This window comes from Corapipo altera, unplaced genomic scaffold (genome assembly GCF_003945725.1).
Source record: "Corapipo altera isolate COAL_440 unplaced genomic scaffold, ASM394572v1 48b, whole genome shotgun sequence".
Classification (NCBI taxonomy): domain Eukaryota; kingdom Metazoa; phylum Chordata; class Aves; order Passeriformes; family Pipridae; genus Corapipo; species Corapipo altera.
The window spans coordinates 12,582,567-12,602,505 of NW_020884884.1; the positions used below are offsets into that span (position 1 = coordinate 12,582,567).

General features: G+C 40.4%; 3 protein-coding genes and 1 long non-coding RNA gene across 6 annotated transcripts in view; 3 read left to right on the forward strand and 1 right to left on the reverse strand.

Moving 5' to 3' along the window:
* KIF6 (kinesin family member 6) overlaps window positions 1-7,417 on the forward strand; it is a 167,679-nt gene extending 160,262 nt beyond the window's left edge. The window contains exon 23 of the transcript XR_003527361.1: window positions 3,285-7,417. The gene's annotated coding sequence lies outside the window, so the exon portion shown is untranslated. The remainder of the gene's footprint in view (window positions 1-3,284) is intronic.
* On the forward strand, window positions 18-12,544 carry LOC113946239 (potassium channel subfamily K member 16-like). The gene is made up of 6 exons (XM_027641243.1): window positions 18-3,398; window positions 7,317-7,431; window positions 7,970-8,136; window positions 10,472-10,637; window positions 11,946-12,174; window positions 12,449-12,544. The coding sequence occupies exons 1-5, from the start codon at window positions 3,186-3,188 to the stop codon at window positions 12,167-12,169; spliced, it is 885 nt and encodes a 294-aa protein (XP_027497044.1). The 5' UTR covers window positions 18-3,185; the 3' UTR covers window positions 12,170-12,174; window positions 12,449-12,544.
* Window positions 11,039-16,530, reverse strand: LOC113946241. Of its 2 annotated transcripts, none has more exons than XR_003527365.1 (3): window positions 16,418-16,530; window positions 15,108-15,203; window positions 11,039-11,067 (listed from the first exon to the last, which is right to left on the reverse strand). It is a non-coding gene; the product is annotated as an uncharacterized LOC113946241 (long non-coding RNA). The 2 variants fall into 2 exon arrangements; XR_003527364.1 differs by lacking the exon at window positions 11,039-11,067 and adding an exon at window positions 11,470-11,527.
* The window catches only part of LOC113946240 (potassium channel subfamily K member 17-like), a 31,232-nt gene continuing 23,750 nt past the window's right edge, over window positions 12,458-19,939 (forward strand). Inside the window, exon 1 of one of the 2 annotated variants that reach the window (XM_027641246.1) lies at window positions 12,458-12,555. In XM_027641246.1, the coding sequence (XP_027497047.1) occupies window positions 12,523-12,555 (33 nt within the window). In that variant the 5' untranslated portion in view covers window positions 12,458-12,522. Of the gene's footprint in view, window positions 12,556-16,887; window positions 17,023-19,939 lie in introns of those variants that run through there. The other variant, XM_027641244.1, reaches the window with a different exon arrangement.

Below are 19,939 nucleotides of genomic sequence, written 5' to 3' on the forward strand. Positions count from 1 at the left end.
CTGGATCTTTACAGAAAAACTAGTCCAGAAAAATCATTCTTCATCAGAAATTTGTGAATGACAGGATCAGCCAAGGTACCTTTCAACCATTTTATTACTTATTTTAGGAACAGCTTATTTATGTCAATGTAAATTATACTCCTACTGATCACAATGGTATTTTTTCTGGCTTTTGAAAGCCAGTGCAGAAATTGAGCAAACCATGTCAGTTATTTTTGGCCCATCCTTTATTTTGTATCTATCCATGTTTAAGTCTGTTAGGGACTGTAGTAACAATAGGTGAAGCAATTGGAGAACCCTGCATCCTTTGATTTGCTCCAAGTAATACATGAAAATATTACAAGTAATACATGGAAGTAATACATGAAAAAATTACTATTACGTTGATTGTAAACCAGGATGTCCTTTCCAGAATGGCTCAGATTTTTTGTGAGAAAAGCTGGATCCTGTTGGGTCAGTCACATTGAGGAAGAAAAATATGATAAGCGAAGGAATAATCAAGGAGGTTGTGTTCAGCCCTGGGTTCAAAATATATGTCGTGAGAATTCATTCCTGAGCTTTGAGACCAGATGCACTCCTATGTTCAACATTGGCCGGAAAAGCAGGACTTCTGAGGAACAGTCAACTTCCAAGTTCAGATACTCTTAAGAAGTTCTTGCGTTCAGGACTTTTTATTTCTGTTTGTGAACTCGGGTTTTATTTATTTTTTAATCAGAAGAGCATTAGAAGAGGAACAGAGAAGTTAGATTAGACAATGTGCTTTGTCATCCTGTCATCAAAAGGGATCTGCTAGTGTTGTTATTTCAGCAGTTTGTATATTATGCCTTTTTACCTCAAAACCAAATTTAATTTCTGATGTGGTAAGCCATGCTGAACTCCCTCTTCTATATTCAAAACTCAAACAAAAGTCATAAGTCTTCAGTTTACTTCCAAATGTATATATTTGAGTTTCTTTTTTTCCTGTGGCAAGACATAACTTCTGGACTGCTGCACACAATCTGGCTTTGTTTGATTCCTATATTGCAACCTTATACTAAAGGAGGGAAAAAACAAACCAGTAGGAATAACTACAGTATAGAAGTAAAAACACCTTTATACTTTTAGTGACCCAATTCGCAACACCCTCAGAAAATTAAGATCCCAAAAGTAAGCCTGAGTGGACATTTTTTCTTAAGGCATAATTTAGACTGCCAAGTTTGGCAGCTGGAATGCTTTCTTGAACTGAACTGAACAGAATGGAAGGGGACATAAAAGAGATTCAGTGCTCTATTTTTTCATTTATATCTTATTAGTTTCATACCCTTAATTGTGAAATGTACTTCAGCTGAGAAAATTTGTCTCAGCCCAGCTATGCAGATGGGTTTGCACCCATTCCAGAAAACCAGTAGACTGTCATTCTCTTGGCCTGGTAGACACAGGTCCTATAAACAACATGAGAAACACCTGGATCTTTCACCAGAGACAGCCCTGCTACTATAACAAGCAGTTGTGCAACATCCCAGGCTTGCCAACCCTTACCGTGGCATAAGGTATGGAACAACAAGCTGTACCTTTTAGTTATGGAAATCAGACACAACAGAGATGTTCTTGTTAGATACTAAGTAATTGTCACCCTTAGCACAGACCAAGAGAAGGCCTTCTGTCAGTTGGGCATCTCAGTAGCTTCAGATCAGATTGCTTCATAATGTTGAAGTGCTCAGTAATTTCAATGCCATGCTCAGTAATTTCAATGCCACTGTAACTTCTGCCTCCCAAATGTTTCACTTTTTCAGCTGAAAAGAAATATCAGAGCACCAAGGCTCAGAGTCCTTGCACACTGCCCTTCTCTACTGAAGTCTTTCTGTCCCTCAGTCACACTGACAGAGTGGTGACAAAAGTCCGAGATGGTCTCCTTGGAGCTGTCCACAATAGTTTTCACTTTTCACAGTGCTAAGTAGCCTTCTGCTGCCAGTCAGTCATCCTCTTCTGGATGATGCCTGGCTCTAGGCTACAAGCACAGTACAAATGGCAAGTACAGGAATTTTCCCAAATAGGATATGAATGAAATAATTTTTTTCGGTCTTTTTCTGTGAGCACTAACTCTTTTTCAAAGGTAGGTGAAAACAATCTGAATGCTAAGCAAAGGAGGGATATCTGTAGCCAGAACATTTTAACAGGAAGGGAGTTTAATAATAAAATTGCATCCCTAGCCACCTGGCCTTCTTTCTGTGTGTGTGTGTGTTTTCTTTTGGAAGCACTGTGGGATAGATGACACTTGCCATAAAGCTCTTCCTACAGAAAAATATGCAAGCCCAGCTCATTTCCAGTGCATGATAATCATTAAGGCTCCCATGAGTGAACCTCTGATACTTTTTTGGCCAATGATTAACCTTAAGCCCTCCTTCCCCCTTATGCACTTGGATTAAAAAGGCAATATGGAGAGAGAAAGCAGTAGGCATGAGTGGTGCATTCTCTAACTCTATGGACTAAAGGGTGGAGTCATCTGACAAATAGTTCAGGAGCAGCACACCAGGCAGTGAGATTGATTTTATTAGGGTTAGAAAAGAAAGAAAGGTTCTGTTGTGTGACCAGGCTGAATTCAGGATGTTTTTAAGCTCCATCATGCTGCTTTTACTGGTGCCAGCAATGTTTTTATGGTACAGACGGCAGCTATTGACTTTTCCATTTATTCAGCTCTATACTCTTCTTTGTTCTGGAGAGTCTGCTGTAATTAGAGTTTATAACGTTTTCTTGTACAGAAGTCTAGTGTTTAGTGTAAGGCTTTACTTGTCAAGACTTTAAGAGTCTATCCTTGACTCCATATGACCCGGGGTAAGTCATATAACCAGAGTTTTGATTCAGCTTCTCAGCCTGGAAACCAATACCATCCTCAGAGGGCTTCATTCATTTGGTTAAGATTTTTGGATAAAAGTTGTTTTAGTAGAAGAAAAACACTATCATTCACATTCTTATTAAGCCATAAATGCTCGCCTTTTGATCTGGATAGAGAACAGACGTGGAGGTATAAAATTTCTCTGTTAGTCTCATTTCGTATAGCCCTAATACCTGTATGTTCTATTAAAAAATTCTCCAGGGCAGTAGCTGGGAACATGGGTGTGTGATTTCTGGGTGTTCTGGGTAGCACATATCTTGGGACAGTAACCTGTTAAGTACTGAGCAGGGACTGGCAACAGCAGAGCAGCAGCATGCCCCTCCTCGCCATACACAACCAGCGGATCAGCTGGACTCCGCTGCTGGTACTGGGGTATCTCTTTTACCTCCTCTTGGGTGCTATGGTGTTCCAGCTGCTTGAGAAGCAGGCAGAGACCCACTTTCGGGACCAGTTCCAGCTGGAGAAACTTAATTTCCTGCAGAACTACACATGCTTGGACAGACAAGCCCTGGAGAAGTTTGTACAGGTAAGAGGAACGGGTTCCTGTTATTTTGGCTCAAGCATTATTTTTGTTAGAAAAAATTATACTATTGTGGTCAAGCATGTTATAAACTGATCAGCTGTCCATGATATTAAAGGTCTAACTGTTTAAATTAAAGGCAGAGGTTTCTCAAGCCCATTCATATACCTCTTTATCTTGATCTATTGAACTACTTTCTTCTCCCAGTCACGAACTCCCAAAATATGTAAATCTGCCTGATGCGTTTTTGTGCTACATTGCAGTAATTTCAACTTCATGGTTTGTGGCTCTCTCATTAATTATTACAGGGAATTATGCTTTGGGACAAAATCAAGAATCAAACCTAAATAAGCAGGTTGCCCTTCCCAGGTTCTCCAGTCCTGTGCATTTCTGCCCTTTTGTACTAGGAATTGTCTACCGTCTTTGAAGGTGGCCCTGCACTCGCAGGCCTCTAAAGAAAAGATAAAGCCAACCATCACTAACTGTGTTATCTCTCTTGTAAGAAGAGATAAAGAGCTCTTATTCAATATAGGTTGTCAGTTAATGACATCTTCAATTACATTTTAATCTATTCCTCAAAACTGCAAGGAGATACCTTTCTTGGTATTTCTCATACTAGTATTGCAAGAACTGGACAGAAATACTTAAGCTACCACTTTCTTTGTGCTCAGAATCTACCCAGATGCAAAGCTGGGTGCCTAAATAGTTTGAACTCTTTCTACCATGTCACTAAACCTGATAAAAGCTCTAAACATGCTGTGAGTTTGCACTGCCCAAGTTGGAGGACTTTCACTAAGGTTTTGATAAACAAAAAGCCTAGATTTTGTAAATGGATTTAAGCAAACAGTGAATTTCAGATTAGAAAGGGTAGCAAAGGTGCCTGAACCTCTGTCTACAAAGCCCATGTTCTGATTACTAATATTGTGATATATTTCTTGTGGAACATTGGACATTGGCCAGAAAATTACTAGTTTAAAAGAACTTACATGCCTAGAAACATGTCTATTTTTTTCAGCTATAGCATTTGGTGATATTACCTGTCCTTTCCTTATCTCTCTGATAGTGATTGTAAAGGCAAAAACCCTGATGCTCATTCTAAATCTAACTGGGATACCTTATAGGATTGAAAGGTTTAGTTAAATCTCTGCTACCGTAGAAACCTTAGGGAAGGTTCACATGTGTCCAGATTCTTCTCACTCTGGCTCCGGTGGAGCTTTCTTAGCACTGCCATGCCACTCAGAGAATCACATTTTGTTATGTCTCTGCAGAATTAAATAAAATTTCACTTGTAAGCTGTTCCAGATAGAGTCGGCTGAGGGCACCAAATCACCTGCAATACACCAAGCTTCAAAGTACTTAGACTTGATAGTCCTCAAGGTTTACAGAAGTGCAGGTCCTCTCTGACTCACCTGTTATTTATAAGACTTGTTAAGAAATTTGTCTAACTCTTACTAATATTAGGAAATACTACTCTTCCCATATTAAATCTCTAACTTTAAAACAGTTGTGTCTCTGCATGTTTTAACTATATGGTTAAGAAGGCCTGTTCATCATGTCAGAAGTTCCAGTCTGAAAAGTCACAGTAGTCAGACTGCAGTGAGACACAGCACCTAGACTCAGTCTGCTCAGCTAACAAGTATAACATGTCTTGTCTTAATGCCTGTTCTTTAAACATAAATCCTGAAATGTGAGAGTCAACCCTGGTTTCTTTCTGCATATCTATGATCACCAATAATAGAGTTACCACTTATAATTCATTAACTTTTGACTCGATTGTGCAGGAAACAAATTCTTGCAATTCCATGTCAATAAACTGCACTGGCTCTGCATGGCTAAAACTGCCTAGCTGAGAGGTGGCCCTGAGCTGCAGCTCCTAAAATGAGCAGCCTGGAGCTTTGGGAAAGTGCAAACCCAAATTCTGTGATCTAATGCATCTCTGGTAAAGATCACTCAGGAAATTATGCATTCTGACAACATAACTGAGATGCATTGAGTAAGGAAGTACCCTTTATGAGTCCCGATTTTGATTATGTCCATACTTTTTCAGCCTCAAAGGAACTGATCTAAACATAGAGTGAAAGGACCAAATCCTTGTCTATGACCACAAGTGGCTGCAATGTGCATCAGCAGGGGGACAGGAGGAGAAAGAGCAGGAAGTTTTTATTCTCTCCACATACTACTGTAGCTTTATATAAGTTTCTTACTCCTGCTGTAAATTAGAGCACATTGCTTTTACTTACTGGCTACTTCTGTTCCCAAAGGCAACAGCTAATGCTCGCCAACCATTCAACAGCTGCTCTGATCACACCCCAGCCATAACCCTTACCTGAACTGTAGATGAAAGGAGCTAGGAGCCATTTTAACTGTCCCACAGGAACCTGGTTTTTTAGGAACAATTCTCCTGGGCACCAGGAAGGCATTTATTTCATGGGGTTGTACTTAAAAGCAACAATCATACCAAGAAATGTGACCTTGTCAGACTGTGTCTTAAGGGTTCAACATTCAAAATTGCCTTACTCTTCCATGTTGACTCTCATGATGTGAATGTAACTCCTGTGAACTCTTGTGCATTGAAATGCATAGAACTGTCAAGTGTTTCTTACAGAAATAAATTAAATCTGTGATTATTTTAGACATTTCAAAGTATTCACACCTTAGTAGCTTCTCTGTGTTCCTTCTAAGCAGAAAATGAAATAGTCAGCTCTAGAAAATTTGACATGTTGAATTCTTCCCATTCTAGGAACAGGTTTTTAATGGATAAAGTTGTTTATCGTGTTGAAAAGAAGCTCTGCTGACACTTCAGTCATGAGTTCACATGGGATGATGCCCAGCAGCCCTCTGATAAACTTGACCAATGCTGTAGGATTTTTTACTGCAGAAATAAGATTAGCCACTAAACTTACAGTACTCAAGTTCACCAGTACAGATCATTTAAAATTGCAAAACCTGTACAAAATTGGATACCTTATAGCGAGTATGTTCATTAGAAAAGCAATCCTTCTGGCAGTAGTCACCATTTCAATCAAGAAAGAGAATCTTCTTTGGTCTCATACTCCTGAAACCAGCTAAAGCTGGTGTTTCTATTAAACCCTGCTCATGTCTTGCATCATACAAAGTCTTTAGAAGAGATGAACAAGTAATTCCTTAGGCATTTTGCACAATTACAAAGCTGTGACCTGGTATGTGACAAACAAGGGGATTCTTAAAACCCAGGCACTGAGCAGAGGGAAACCAGTCTCCTTCAGAGAAATCCTTGGAGACAGCAAAGGAACACATTCTTCACTAAGGCAGTTGACAGGATGTTTGATGCAGGAGCAGTATTTTTTTAGCACACAGTAGTTTTAGTCATCTGGTAAGAGCTATCTGAAATAGCAGAGAATATTTTATTAGTTAATCTTTCAGACTAGGAGAAGCCTAGTATTCATTGAAAATTATTGGGAAGTCAAAGCCAAAAATAGAAATTCATCCTCACTAGTACTTATATGGAGGAAACAGAAATGAGCATGTTCCTTATGCCCTTCCCCACAGACACATTTACACTTGCCTACGTTAAAAACTGGAATGAGATGACTAGACTATGGAAGAAGAGAAGAGGAATTACCTTTATTTCTTATGGCACAGCTTTACTTTTTTTTCCCAGCTGGATCACTTTGAGGAATCCCTCCACTCCTTTCCCCTCAGATTTCATCTAGCTATGGAACTGATCCTACTTCAGTGACCAGTTCTCCAGGGGCAAGAGTTCAAGTTCCTAGCCAGCTCTATTTCCAAGTTTTGCCATGTTAGCAGTAGTCCATTTTAGTCCAACTCTACCCTGTTATCTACACTGTTTATCACTCTGCTTGCTCAAGGTGGAAAGCAGTATTTACTTCTCTCTATTTCTGACATTCTTCCTCATCTTTGCTCCTTTGACCTCTTCCACCTCAGGTCCTCATGGAAGCATGGGAAAAAGGGGTCAACCCAGAAGGAAACTCTACAAATCCCAGCAACTGGGACTTCAGCAACTCCTTCTTTTTTGCAGGAACTGTTGTCACCACTATAGGTGAGGTACTCTCTTTCCCTATAAACCTGGGTTTTGTCCAACTATCCTTTAAAGCCCCCCGAAATGTGTAATTGGTGGATAGAATACACCTGCAAGACAGTCAACTACTGTGAGTTACAGTTTTCTGTTGTTTTCCAGTTATGCCTGTTATTCTTGCGTATCCAGTATTTTACACCTGCCAAGGAAGCCGAGTGCCTACTTGGTACATGCAGTATCATCTTGTACATGGACAGCGCATCTTGAGGTTGCTTTGAAGCTCTGAGTTGCACTCACCACAAAATCAGAAACCTATAGCAAGTTACAATATTCCCTATAAGAGTAGTATTTTTCATGTTCAATTTTCAACTAGTAGTAGTGAACGCACAGGCCTTCGTCATAAACTATGGCAATTTGCAGACAGATTTAATTACAGAAAATCATATATTCACAGGTTCATGAAGCTTAATGTAGTTGAGCTTCCAAGCTTAGGAACTCTCCATGATGCCTGTAGCTTTACTGTAAAGCCTTTTTGTGTAACTGTTTTCTTCTTTTTTTCCAGGTTATGGTAACCTGTCCCCCAGCACAGTGGCAGGGCAGATCTTCTGTGTGTTTTATGCCTTATTCGGAGTGCCCCTCAACCTGACCTTCCTTAATCAGCTGGGGAAAGGTCTCAACGCTCATCTGCTTACCCTGGAAAGATGGGTGCAAAAGCCAGGCCGTGCCCAGGTACAGTGTCAATTTGTTTCTTCTGTTTTAAAACTAGTTAAATTTCTCTTCTCAGATATGTGCTGCTGCTAGATTGGATTTCCTTGTGTGAACCAGAGCAGTTATGTGGCCTTCTATATCAGAAACTCGATACACTGCATTTATCTACAAGAGCTTTAAAGAAATAGGCTTTTGCCTAAGGGACTCTAGATTTGCCTTTTTTAAAACCTGGCTCAGCAAAACCATTAATCTGGTGACCTTAGAAGAATGCGTGCATATACACACATAGCCGAATCAAGCTTCTATTCTCTATCCTATGGTAGCATCTATCCAGAGTCTAGCTCTACCATGTGCAAAGAAAATTATTTTTATTGGTATGCTAATCTGGCTTGAATTAGCTTCCCTGATTGTGCCAGCAACTTAGCACTGCCTCTCTTTTCTTAAAATGCAGATACTTCTTCTCCTTACTTACAGCTTATTGGTGAGTCATTGAACTAGTCCAAATGTTTTATAATAAGAGAAGCACTGATAATAGAAAATACATGAAGGTTATTTATAACACAGTTAGTGCATGTTTCTGAGAAAAGGTCCAGTGAATTGACTGCTTCACTAAAACAAAAGGGAGATTAGATATGTTAGATATGTCAAAACATTTCACAGTTCTGACACAAGTTTTTTCATTTGTAAAATCTCTTGAGTCACTGCATTCTTTATCTACAGTAGGAAGGCTATAAAGGTACTGTCAAATGCAAACTTGGATTCTATAAGCAAAATTTCTTTAGCTGCATAACAGATACCTGTTCCCCAAACACATGCAGCTCTACCACTGGAAGGATTTTCACGTTAGTATGGCTACATCTTTCCTGAGATTTCTTACAGCACCTCAGGGATGTGATTTTTTTTTTTTTTTTTAACTCCTGAATTAACACCTCATTTCTGGCATAACTCCTATGATCAGACAAAGCTTTGGAGCTGTATCAGCTTGTTTACCCTGAAAAGCCTCTTCCTGGAATTTGGTTTACCTCCTTTTAAACACAATTTTGTCATGCTTTGAGAAATTAATTACAATCAGTTCTTCCCTATTCCTGATTTACTGTCCCACATTATAGGCTTGTACCAGAAATTTCTTAAAAGCCAGGCTAAAAAGTAAAATTGTGCATTTCAGTATAAATTTTTATGCAAAATTCATTATCTAATTAAATGCTATTACACTACTAGAATGAACTAAATGGGAACAGATATCAACTATTACCATGTTGATTGGTAATTCTCAAGGTGCTGTGCAAATGAGTTAAGTATTACTATAACAGCTAGAGAGATATGGCACATAATATAGAATTGATTTGTCCAAGTCACCCAGTTGGCTCATAGCAAGTTTCTCAAGCTCAGAGCACTACTTTATATGTGAAGTAATACTGAAAGAGAAAAGGAAACCTGATACCTGGACCTTCTACTTTATAAACTGTGGTTTGGCTTTTCATCCAGTCACAATAGGCACATGAATAGAAAATCATATTCTGCTTTGAATGCCCTTGAGGGCATTTTTAAATAATTGCAATGAGTTTGCATCAGCACACCACTAATCAATAGTTCAACAGAATGTGTTCCCTGGAAATCCATGAATTCCTGATCCTCAGTCCTAAACTGCTAAAATCTGCTGTCAAGACCCATCCCCTGACCAGTCTTTGCAGTCACATATGCAGTAACTTATCTCCCAGAAGGCAGACATTTGTACTGAGAGGCACAGATCTTCCCTGTGCTAACAGAACAGTTTTCCTCTGAGTGCTTCTAAGTTAAAAATGAAAGAAGGTAAACTGACTTCACTTAGGTTTCATCCAAACATATTTTTGGCTGAGCTCTTATAAGCCACTTTATAAATCTTTGGAAGCAATCATGGTGAAAAGAACAATAATTTTCTCTTGCCAATCTTTGTGTAATGAGTTATGCAATACTTGGTGATTTTCCTCAAAGACAGAAACTGATTGATTACAAGAGTACCTCCTCTTGAATTGAAATTGAAAAGTGAGTATTTCATTCCTATGGCTGTTGTAAGTCTGAAAATATGACTGGAGCATTCTTAAAAACTCATTGCAAAAAGCTTTAAAAAAATCCTTCCTTTTTCCTAATTTTAAGGGGTTTTTTTGTTTCATGATTAGGTAAATATCTATGTGCAGAGTAAACAGTGAGCTCAGCCTGCAGTGCATGGAAGCATTGGCTTATCCTTCCTTTTTTTACTACTGCTCCCAGTGGACTGGGTTTGTGATTGGGTTTGTGATTCAAGAAAAAACAGACCCAGCAATTTCAACAAGACAAATGCTCCATGCTGCTTAGCTGCCATCTTCGCTTTATCTTTCAGGTGGTTCAAACACTGGCAGTGGCCATCTTCCTGTCCACTGGGACTTTGCTTTTTCTAGTGTTCCCGCCATTAGTCTTCAGTTATGTAGAAGGCTGGAGTTATGGAGAAGGCTTTTACTTCACTTTCATCACCCTGAGCACCATTGGATTTGGAGACTATGTAGTAGGTAAAAAAGAAGGTGAACTGGATTAAGCTTTGTTGAAATATGTTACTCTAGTATAAAACTAAATAGGGGGGACATAGATATCCATTCCACTATAAATCTGGTACAAGAGTGAGCTCAGCAAGACTAGTAATAATGAGCTAATATATTATAGGACATGAGCATTTTTCTCTTGGCAGCTAACACATATGCCACTGAACACCCCCATTCAACAGTGTCTCTACCCAGGCTGCCACAAATGCGATCCAGGAGTGACAGGTGGAATAAAAATGAAATTTCTTTGTCTTAAAGTAGTATTAAGCCTTAAAACCACCCTCTCCTAACAGTGATTTGCTTCAGCAAGAGCCTACCATTCCCAATAACAATTCATGTCAAATATTAAATAATCAATACTTATAATGGGAACAACATTACTGACAACCACAGGATGCCTCTGAAAGAAAACAAACCCAGTGAGATTACATAGTCTTTAGAGATCTAGGCTGAGAACATCACGGTAAAGACACGTGAGGGGCTACATTTCCACATGCTTATTTGAACAAATGCATAATCTTAACAGATTATGTCTAATGTATGTATTTCTTAAAATCACTAGGATCTCTTACTTTGCAAGTAGTAGGTCTTGCAAGTACTACCTCTCCTAGAGGTCCCAAAAGAAGATAAAAAAGCATCCCATGCTGTATCTGGCATTGTGGAATTTCATGATGATCTGGACAACAGAGACTAAATGGATAGCTGCAGTGCTGTGTTGTGCCTGTATCAGCTGCATTGATTGTCCATGCTGTGGAAATATCAAACCAGGGACTAAGATTCTCATAACTACTAGCTTAAAATGGCTGCATTTCCTATAGTATCCAGGTGATTGTGAATCCTGCATACTGAGTTATATCACCCTACAAATAGGAATCACTACATCATTAAACTGTATCTTTCTAAGTCATCTGAGATTCTCAGTATTTCTCTTGAGTAAAATATGGCTAATATGGATTCAACACTGAATTTCCAAGATGGTTTTTTTCCTTTGTTGTTGGCTAGGAGCTGTTGATTTTGTGCATCCCTGATCAACATTCAATATGGCTATTTTTATTGTATAGCCTCAGCTTCAGGGATTTGATGCCAACTGCGCTAAGTTTAACCTGAGAGCTGGCATTAAAAAAAAAAAAAAAGGAAAAAAAGAGATCTATCTGCTAATAGATCACACAAGCTCACTAAACCTACATTTTTGCAGGGGGTGGAGAGGGTGTATCAGTATGTATGTTCAGCAGAACAAAGCTGTCAAGATTAATACGCAAATTTCCCCGGATTTTTCAGGCACAAACCCCAACAAGCACTATATCCCTGTGTACAGGAGCCTAACTGCAATTTGGATTGTTTTTGGTTTGGCCTGGCTGGCTCTGGTCTTCAACGTGGGAGCTGACTTGATGGAAAAATTCCTTCAGCTAAAGGGGCATAAGTCTGACTCAAGCTTGGCAGAAGGAAGCACCACCAAATTGGAAGATGAACCTGAACAGCGTAGAATTCATATCCCTAGCTGAGCAAGGTACAAAGAGAGCGGTCTGAAACTGCATCTTTCATCTGTATCTCACATTAAGCAAGCCCTGTGGATAAAGGACTAAACCACAGGGTTTGGACTGTTTCCTAAGGAGGAAATGTTCCAGAAACATGGAAATTTCCACACCCTGTATAGGCATCAGCCTACACAAAACCTCCAAAGGAGTAGCTATACAACTGTCCCAGGATTCATTTTACAATTCTCACTCAAAAAAGGCAACCTCCCCTGAAGTAATTAATTATTATCCTTTGTCTTCCTCTAGTGGGATTCAGTTCTTGTGGTCACTCATTTTCAAAAAAATCCAGAGTGACTGCCTCCCAGCTTCAGTAAGAAGTCATGTCATCAAGAATCTCAAGTGGAAAAAGTCAGGTACAGAAATCTTTCTTCATTTCCAGTCAGAAAACAAGGAAAAGCATAGAGGAATATCAACACCAATGAAAACCTGCTTAATGACAGCCATCGAGTTAAGATTCACTTGATATTGTCTGAAATGAGCAGCTTTCACATAAAATGAAAACATTTATTTTCCGGGCTAAAATGCTTCTCTTTTAATTGTGTAGAAATTATGTGTCTATCCAGCACTGCCTGGACTGTTACAATTCATCTCAAAGTGAACTGGCAGCTCAAAGCAGGTCCTCATCACAGTTCATTTCGCAGCCACTTTAACAGCACTTCAAACTAAATTTAAATGTAAGCAGATTTCCTTATTTCTAGCCAAGTCACAAATAATATTAGAGTCTGGCATTTTATTTGGGCCAGTTCACTGAAAAACTATCATGCACCGTACAGATTTGATGCTGTATGTTTATCTCTAAATAAGGCTGATGATAGGCTCTTGCATCAGATCTGATCCTCACTCGAGTTTAGTGTCACCCGTGAGAAATAGGGAGTTTGATTTTATCACAGTTATTTTAAGTCAAAAGTAGCAGAAGCCATCTCCAAAGAAGCTTAAAAACCAAAGAAGGTCATATAAGCATCTTATAAGAGGATAGTCACTGAGATGAAAAACTGTAGTCATATTCTCTATTGAAGTGAACTACGGAAACTTGATAAAACAATTATCCATTCATTGGGTACCACGTTCAGTTGGTTATAACCATCACTAACACATTCCATGGGCGTGCTTGTAATTATATACATACTGCTATTTATTCAGTATGTTTATACCTCATAGTAACCATCAATTAATCCTTTTAAACTCATTTATAAGAGGAACTTTAATGTAAAGTGTGAGTGAAATATGACTGCATATGTAGACCAGCCCCAAGCTAGCGTGTGTCTGACAGGCTACAGGAACATCAAATATCAGCCTTTCAGCAGCTGCTTTGATATTTCATTTTGGAGATGTGTCCATAAAACATGTAGAGGCTTGTGTAGGTCACTAATCTTTTCATGCATACTTTCTGAGCTAGATTTTTACTCCTGAGAAGGGTCACAACAGACATTTGTTCTTACATCTGACATGGTGGTTGTTTTGTTTGCCAGTTGCTGACACCTGCATAGTGCAGCATAGCTGTTCAAATTTGAAATGCTGGCGTATAAGAATGCGGGGTATGGTTTATTAGACTAGCTTCAAGTGTTCAAATGAATGTTCAAATGCTTATCCCATCTAAGATTTACCTCATGTCTTACCACTACCTACCTCACAGATTTTATCTCCTCTGTTTTTTCACTGATCTTCCCTATGCCCTCAGCTATTCCCATAAATTTATGCAACAGCTTTCTTGGTAGACTTTTACTGAGAGCAGCCAATTATCTCCTGTCTGGTTTTTTGTATCTTTGCAAATCTCACAGGAGACTTTCTCAGTATTTTCTATTCTTCAGACATAATGTTTGCACTTGCACTTTTTAACATCATCACCATCACTGTATTCTGTACCTGCCTTGTGTTAACTCTACAAGACATTTTTGGCCTGTTTATGTGAAAGATGAAACTAAAGTTCTGCTGACTTTTATATCTAACCTGTTCTCTTCACCCTGCATTTTTCCATACCTTCCTTACTTTATCTAACCACAGCCACCCACAACACATGCACTGCTCTAAAGGTGATGCTATACAATGTTTTACACCATGCTGCATGCCATAAAAAATGATAATGAGGTTTATCAGGGATAGAAAGCAGTTACTGGCAAAGTGTTTCTTAAAGTTATCCTTACTTGACATCTGATAGCAGGAAGTTTGGAATTTTTTTACTGCAGTCCAGAAAATTGTTCCTGTATCTGCTAATGATTTTGCAAAGTAGCAGCATGGTGAGACCATCTTCTGAATTTTTTGCTACTGCTGTGTTTAGTAAAGCTGAGAGTAGCTGCAGCAGTTGTCCAGCTGTCTGCCAGAAGACTTAAAAAGATACCTTAAATCAAGCATATGGCCACACTGGAATAGAAACAAGAAGGATACTGATGCCCTCTCATGCATTACAGAAGTGATAGAAATTTCTTGCTTGCTTTGTCAATTTTTCAAGGTCCTAAAAGATCCTAAATGTCATGCACATCTGTAATTGAAGTTAATTTGAGATATATAGTGGGAGCACTGGCCTAGTTCTTGAACATGGATGGACCAAGTGCTTTCTGGTAACCTTCCTCTAATAAAAAGGCAGTTGTCAATTATCAACTGACCAGCTAAGAAAAGTAACGTGGAAGAACTGCACAATCACAAGGGCTTGCTAGGAGCCAGAGGAGCACACAAAAGGGACTCTTCTGGTCTAATAGCCCATTTTACCAGTGGTATATTTCTGCGCATAATGGAGAGTGCACATATTTAGCTCCAACACATGGAAAACAGCACTTCTGAAGCCTCTGAATGTAGCTCTGCAGTTTGTGGCAGAAGTGATGGCTCAGGCAGTGTTCATCTGTGATGAGCAGCTACCACTTGCAGTCCAGTGCAGGACAAGAAGCAAATGTCCTTCCAGTCTTACACTTACCCTTTAAGCCTACGCAACAAGCCTTTCTTCATCCTGAGATATATCGGTACCTTCCAGACAACTTCAAAATATCATCGGCAAGATTCGAGCCCTTCTCTGTGGAGATGTAAATAGAAGACTGACAGACAAGCGACACTTCTGAGAGTACTCAAGAAAACCAGCCATTTAAATATTATATAAGTCTGTGAAGATTTATTGTGAATCCTGATCTCTTTCTCCCCAGTTTCCTAGTAAGCACATGCTTGAGGTCCTGGGTTTTCGCAATCTGTCTTGTAGTTAAAACTCCTGAGTCTCCCCTGTAATTTGTTTTATATATTTTTAGTATTAATATTAAATGCTATGTGTTTATTCATAATGTTTCAGAATGGTTACAGTGTGCTTTGTATATACAGTTTATACAGTGTGCTTTGTATAAAATATCTGGGTTTAAATGCAGTTAAAATGTCAAAATGTAGCTCAGATGTATTTATTTCCCGATCTTCAATGAAAGAGGTGACAAGTATATATTCTTTTTAGTATCTTTGCACTTTTATTTTCTCATATATATTTTTATAGAAGCCTTTCCTTTTTTACATAATTCCATTTTTGCTTTAAATATCATTCAGTAATGAATTCCCTGAAAAGATAGAGTTAAGATTGAGCAATAAGCAGCATAACTTTTTTTTTTCCCTAGAACTGTGCTCAGGATGATATCTTTACTCTGGAATTGATCTAGTCTTCACATATTAATTTTTGCATCTTGCTAGCAAAATCATGTGTTTATGCTAATCACTTTAAAGCACAGCCCAGAAAAACAGAGATTAGCACATCTCCACAAGAGTTGCAGTGGGGCAATATCTGTTTGAAGGTTGCCTTATTTGTAACAGTATGCACGCGTCCCTGGCAAAAATAATTAGAGGGCAGTGTGAGAACGCATTTCCATGTGACAGTGCATAAAGGCATCCTGTTCAGAAATCTAGTGGGTTTGTCCCCCCTTAGCTCACATTACACAACAAAACAGGTAAATTAAAAAGATTTTATACACCAAAAGTAACTTAGCTGTTTTATCTGCTGGTAAGAGAACAGAAAGGAACATTAGATATAGTTTTCTACAGAAAATAATTAATCAAAGCGGTCTTGAGAACTACCTATATGAAGAAAGTACTTCCACAGGAAAATTACAAATTATAAAAAGATTCTGACAAACTTGCTACCTTTTCACTTGTTTATATCTAAGAGTTGTTATCACAAATACCTGTTTGCTGCCTTTTAAATTAAATTAGCAGTGAAGGAGGAGAGCAGATTTACGCAACCTACTGCCGTAGTAGTACTTTAATAGTGCCATCTGATGAGAGAGATACTTGGATTTGCTGGGCAAGGGGCTGGCTAGCATCCCTCGGAGGGACGAACGTGACTCGGTGCCGGCGCTTGCTCAGGCACTCGCGGCGCGGAGAAGGGACCCCTGGGGCAGCTCCGCGCTCTGGAACGGACAGGTGTGAAGTGGAGCGGCACCGGAGGAGGACGGGGGCGGCGCGGTGGGCTGCTGCAGCGGGGAGCGGCACAACCACCTGCCTGTCCCGGCACAACCCGACTCTGTGGACAGGGGCAGGCCGGGGGAGGCGCAGGGGGCCGGCCGGCGCAGCCCTCCTCCCGCGGGCGGTCCCGCTCCCGCCCCCGCCGCTTCTTCAGCGCCGGGGGCGGCAGCGGCCGTGGAGCGATGCTGGCGGCGCGGCTGCAGCAGCGGTGGCGGCGGCGCTGGGGGGTGCCGGTGCTCCTGGCCGCCTACTTGGGCTATGTGGGGATGGGCGCCGCCGTGCTGCAGGCGCTGGAGCGGCCGGCCGAGGTACGGGCGGCCCAGCGCCTCCTCCAGGAGCGCTTGGAGCTGCTGGCCAACCACACCTGCCTGCAGGGGCCCGCCCTGCAGCGGCTCGTCGAGGTGAGCCCGGGCGCGGAGGACCGGAGCGGAGTGAGAGGCTGCTGGCGGCCGGGATGGTGGGAGCCGCAGTAACCGCGCCCCCTGCCCGAGAGTAACTTATAAAAAAAAAAAAAAGTACAAAAACTTATATAGACCCTGTACAGGTCTCTTGCTCACACGGCAGCATGCCCCGAAGAAGCTGCCCACGGCGTGGAGAAAGCGTTCCGCGCTCCGCAGGCAGCCGCCTCGGCTGCGGTGTTTGGGCACGCCGGGCTCCCCCGGCTTCTCGCCCCGGGCTGCGGCCGTCTTTTCTCCCCGCTATAAAGGGGTTCTTAAGTTCGCCGCCGCCGACCTGCGGGTTTCGAAGCGCCGCCGTCCCGACCGTAGGCAGGCAGTGGCGGAGTATCTGACTACGTGACAGTCACCTGCGGTTAATTACAGGTGGCTTGGGTGACGTCTTGCAGGTGGTAAATTCTAACGGAAGGGTTTTGTCGTGGTAAGTTAAATGGGTGTTTACACTGGTGTCAAACTTTTCCCGTTTTCTACTTGTTAATTAAAGGGAAATAGGAGATCCTTAAATCTTTCAAGATATCATTTAATACATTTCTGAGGATGTTTGCAGGACGGTTGCAAAATATAAAGCAGGAGCAAATGCAATCTTACTAAAGTACAAGTGGTTGCATTTTTATTATACAGATACGAGCAAAGTGGAATAAATGGGTTCTCTTTGCTTAATTTTTCTCTGAAAAAAAAAGAAAAATCTACAATATTGAAATGTCTTGAATAATTCCCCAAACCCTTTGAGTTCAGTAGGTACTGGCAGTTGAGTATGTACTGTTTGCTTTGGTCAGTCTGCCTCAAATAGATGTTGCCAAACAAACAAAGAAAACCTGGGGGGTTTGTTTGTTTGGGGTTTGTTGTTTGGTTTGGGGGGAGCTTGTGGGGTTTTGTTTGTTTTGTTAAAGTAGTGTATGATGGTGACTGAAACCAAAGCAGCTGGCCACCAGTTCAAAGAACCTAAAGAGAACTTGGATAAGTGCTTCCTTTTTTTTTTTTTTTTCCCCAATAGAGAAAAAAACACAGAAACCATCAAACTGATAATCTTGTCAGGTGTTTCAGCAAGGCCCTGGCAGACAAAATTATGCTGAAGACCTATGTCACAGTCTCATCCCCTGACTTTCTAGATGGTAAATCCTCTGTTGGCCATCTGTAGTTCGCTAAACATATGACATAGATTTGGACCCTTGTAAGATACTGTGGTAACTACTTTTATTATTTATAGTGTATGTTGTGTTAGCTGTGGAATTTAAATAGAAGTGATAAATACATCAGAGAAGACCAATCTGGTGTTTCATTAAGGAAGGTCTTAGCTGAGCTTCACTCAGCACTTGCCCACTGTACAGTGAGCATCTGGCATGGCACTTGCCCTGTGGTTGCAAGGGCAGGAGGGCTTGATGAATGACAGTGACAAGATGCTATTAGTGGAGAGAAGATGATCACAACTAATAGGTAGAAATGTCATTCTGATGGTTTGTTTTACTGTGGCTTGACCTCTACTAATTCTTGATACTACCTAGTAGTCAAGGGAATAGGACAGCTGCTCAAAATCCATTTAGACCAGATGTTGTTACAATATGCCATGTAAGTACTCAATTGTGACCTGAGCAAGCCCTTGATGGGGAAGTTACAAGTAAGCTTTGTTTCACTTTACAGAGTGACTGTGCATGCATTCGTGCTCTGAGAAACCACACTGAGTTTGAATGGCTTTGTGTGCAATTTTTAATAACTTTCACAGTGAGGAATTAATCATAAACAGATAATCCACGGAATTGCTGTTTTCCTACACTCTTTTCTAATTTCCTGTGCAGCAATCACTTGCTTACTGTAAGTGTGCTCAAAAAAATGGGATGTTTTTCTGTGCAGTCAGTTGTTATTGTAGTTCATTGCACATCTTAAAACTCAAATCTTCATTTGCGCAGCCTAGCCATGATGATGACATTGCACATAGTTTATCAGGCAATGTCATCAGTGGCCCTCTTCAGATAAGAAACTTGTATTCTAGCTACACAGTTGATCATTTGCTAATTAAGAAAGACATATAAAGAGGGTTTGTGAAAACATAAAGCAGTGTGTGAATTTTAAGTGCCTTGACATTACTGGCAATTCCTCATTGTTTTCTTACAGCTCTTTCATTCTAGATAATTCTAAACTCTGTTTATTTTAAGTGTGTAGGGGCCAATATGGAATAAAATCCTAGTTTGCTAAGCAATGTACAACCATAATTTTACAACCTGTTTATCTCTTAATTCCTAGTTACCAACCGGGAGTGGAAATCCGCTGTTCCAGCCTTGCACAGATGGAGAGCAATAGCGAGCTCCTGCTTTAAGGAGATAGCAGGGCAGCACAGAGTGAGGATGGGAGCAGGAAAGGCAAAGTCAAACAAACCATGCTGTAGTAGCTAGACCAGTGAATTCTTGTTTAGTAATTTCTATGGCTCAGATCCTTTCCAGGGAAGAAGTAATTTTCTAGTTAAAAAGGAAAGTACAGAAAGAAGTGAAGATAGCAGACCAGCAACGAAAACAAAATGACAGAGGAGAATGTGTTAGAAAGTGTGTGACATTTGTGGTGGTGGGTCTGTGCTTCCTGTAGCTGGATTTTGTTGGTGGTTTTTTGCCTAGAGGAAGTGGCTGGCTCTTCCCCTGTGGGATGCTGAACAGTTCCATATTTCCTAAGTAGTTGAAGGTAGCACATGCAAATACTTTATGTTTAAGGAAATAAACAATGTATGCTCACGTGTTTATGCATACCTATATGTGTGTATAAGAACAAGGGTAGCAGAGGGGACAACAGAGGGGGCCACATGACTGTGGCCCCATGTCCCTCAAGTGTGCATCCAGTAACATTTGCTCAAGGAAGACATAACTTTGGTTTTGTTGAC

Coding starts and splice junctions, on each gene's coding strand:
- LOC113946239 (XM_027641243.1), top strand. CDS start 3,186: ATGCCCCTCCTCGCCATACACAACCAGCGGATCAGCTGGACTCCGCTG. Junction 3,399..7,316: donor CCCTGGAGAAGTTTGTACAG/GTAAGAGGAACG, acceptor CTTCCACCTCAG/GTCCTCATGGAAGCATGGGA. Junction 8,137..10,471: donor AAAAGCCAGGCCGTGCCCAG/GTACAGTGTCAA, acceptor TTTATCTTTCAG/GTGGTTCAAACACTGGCAGT.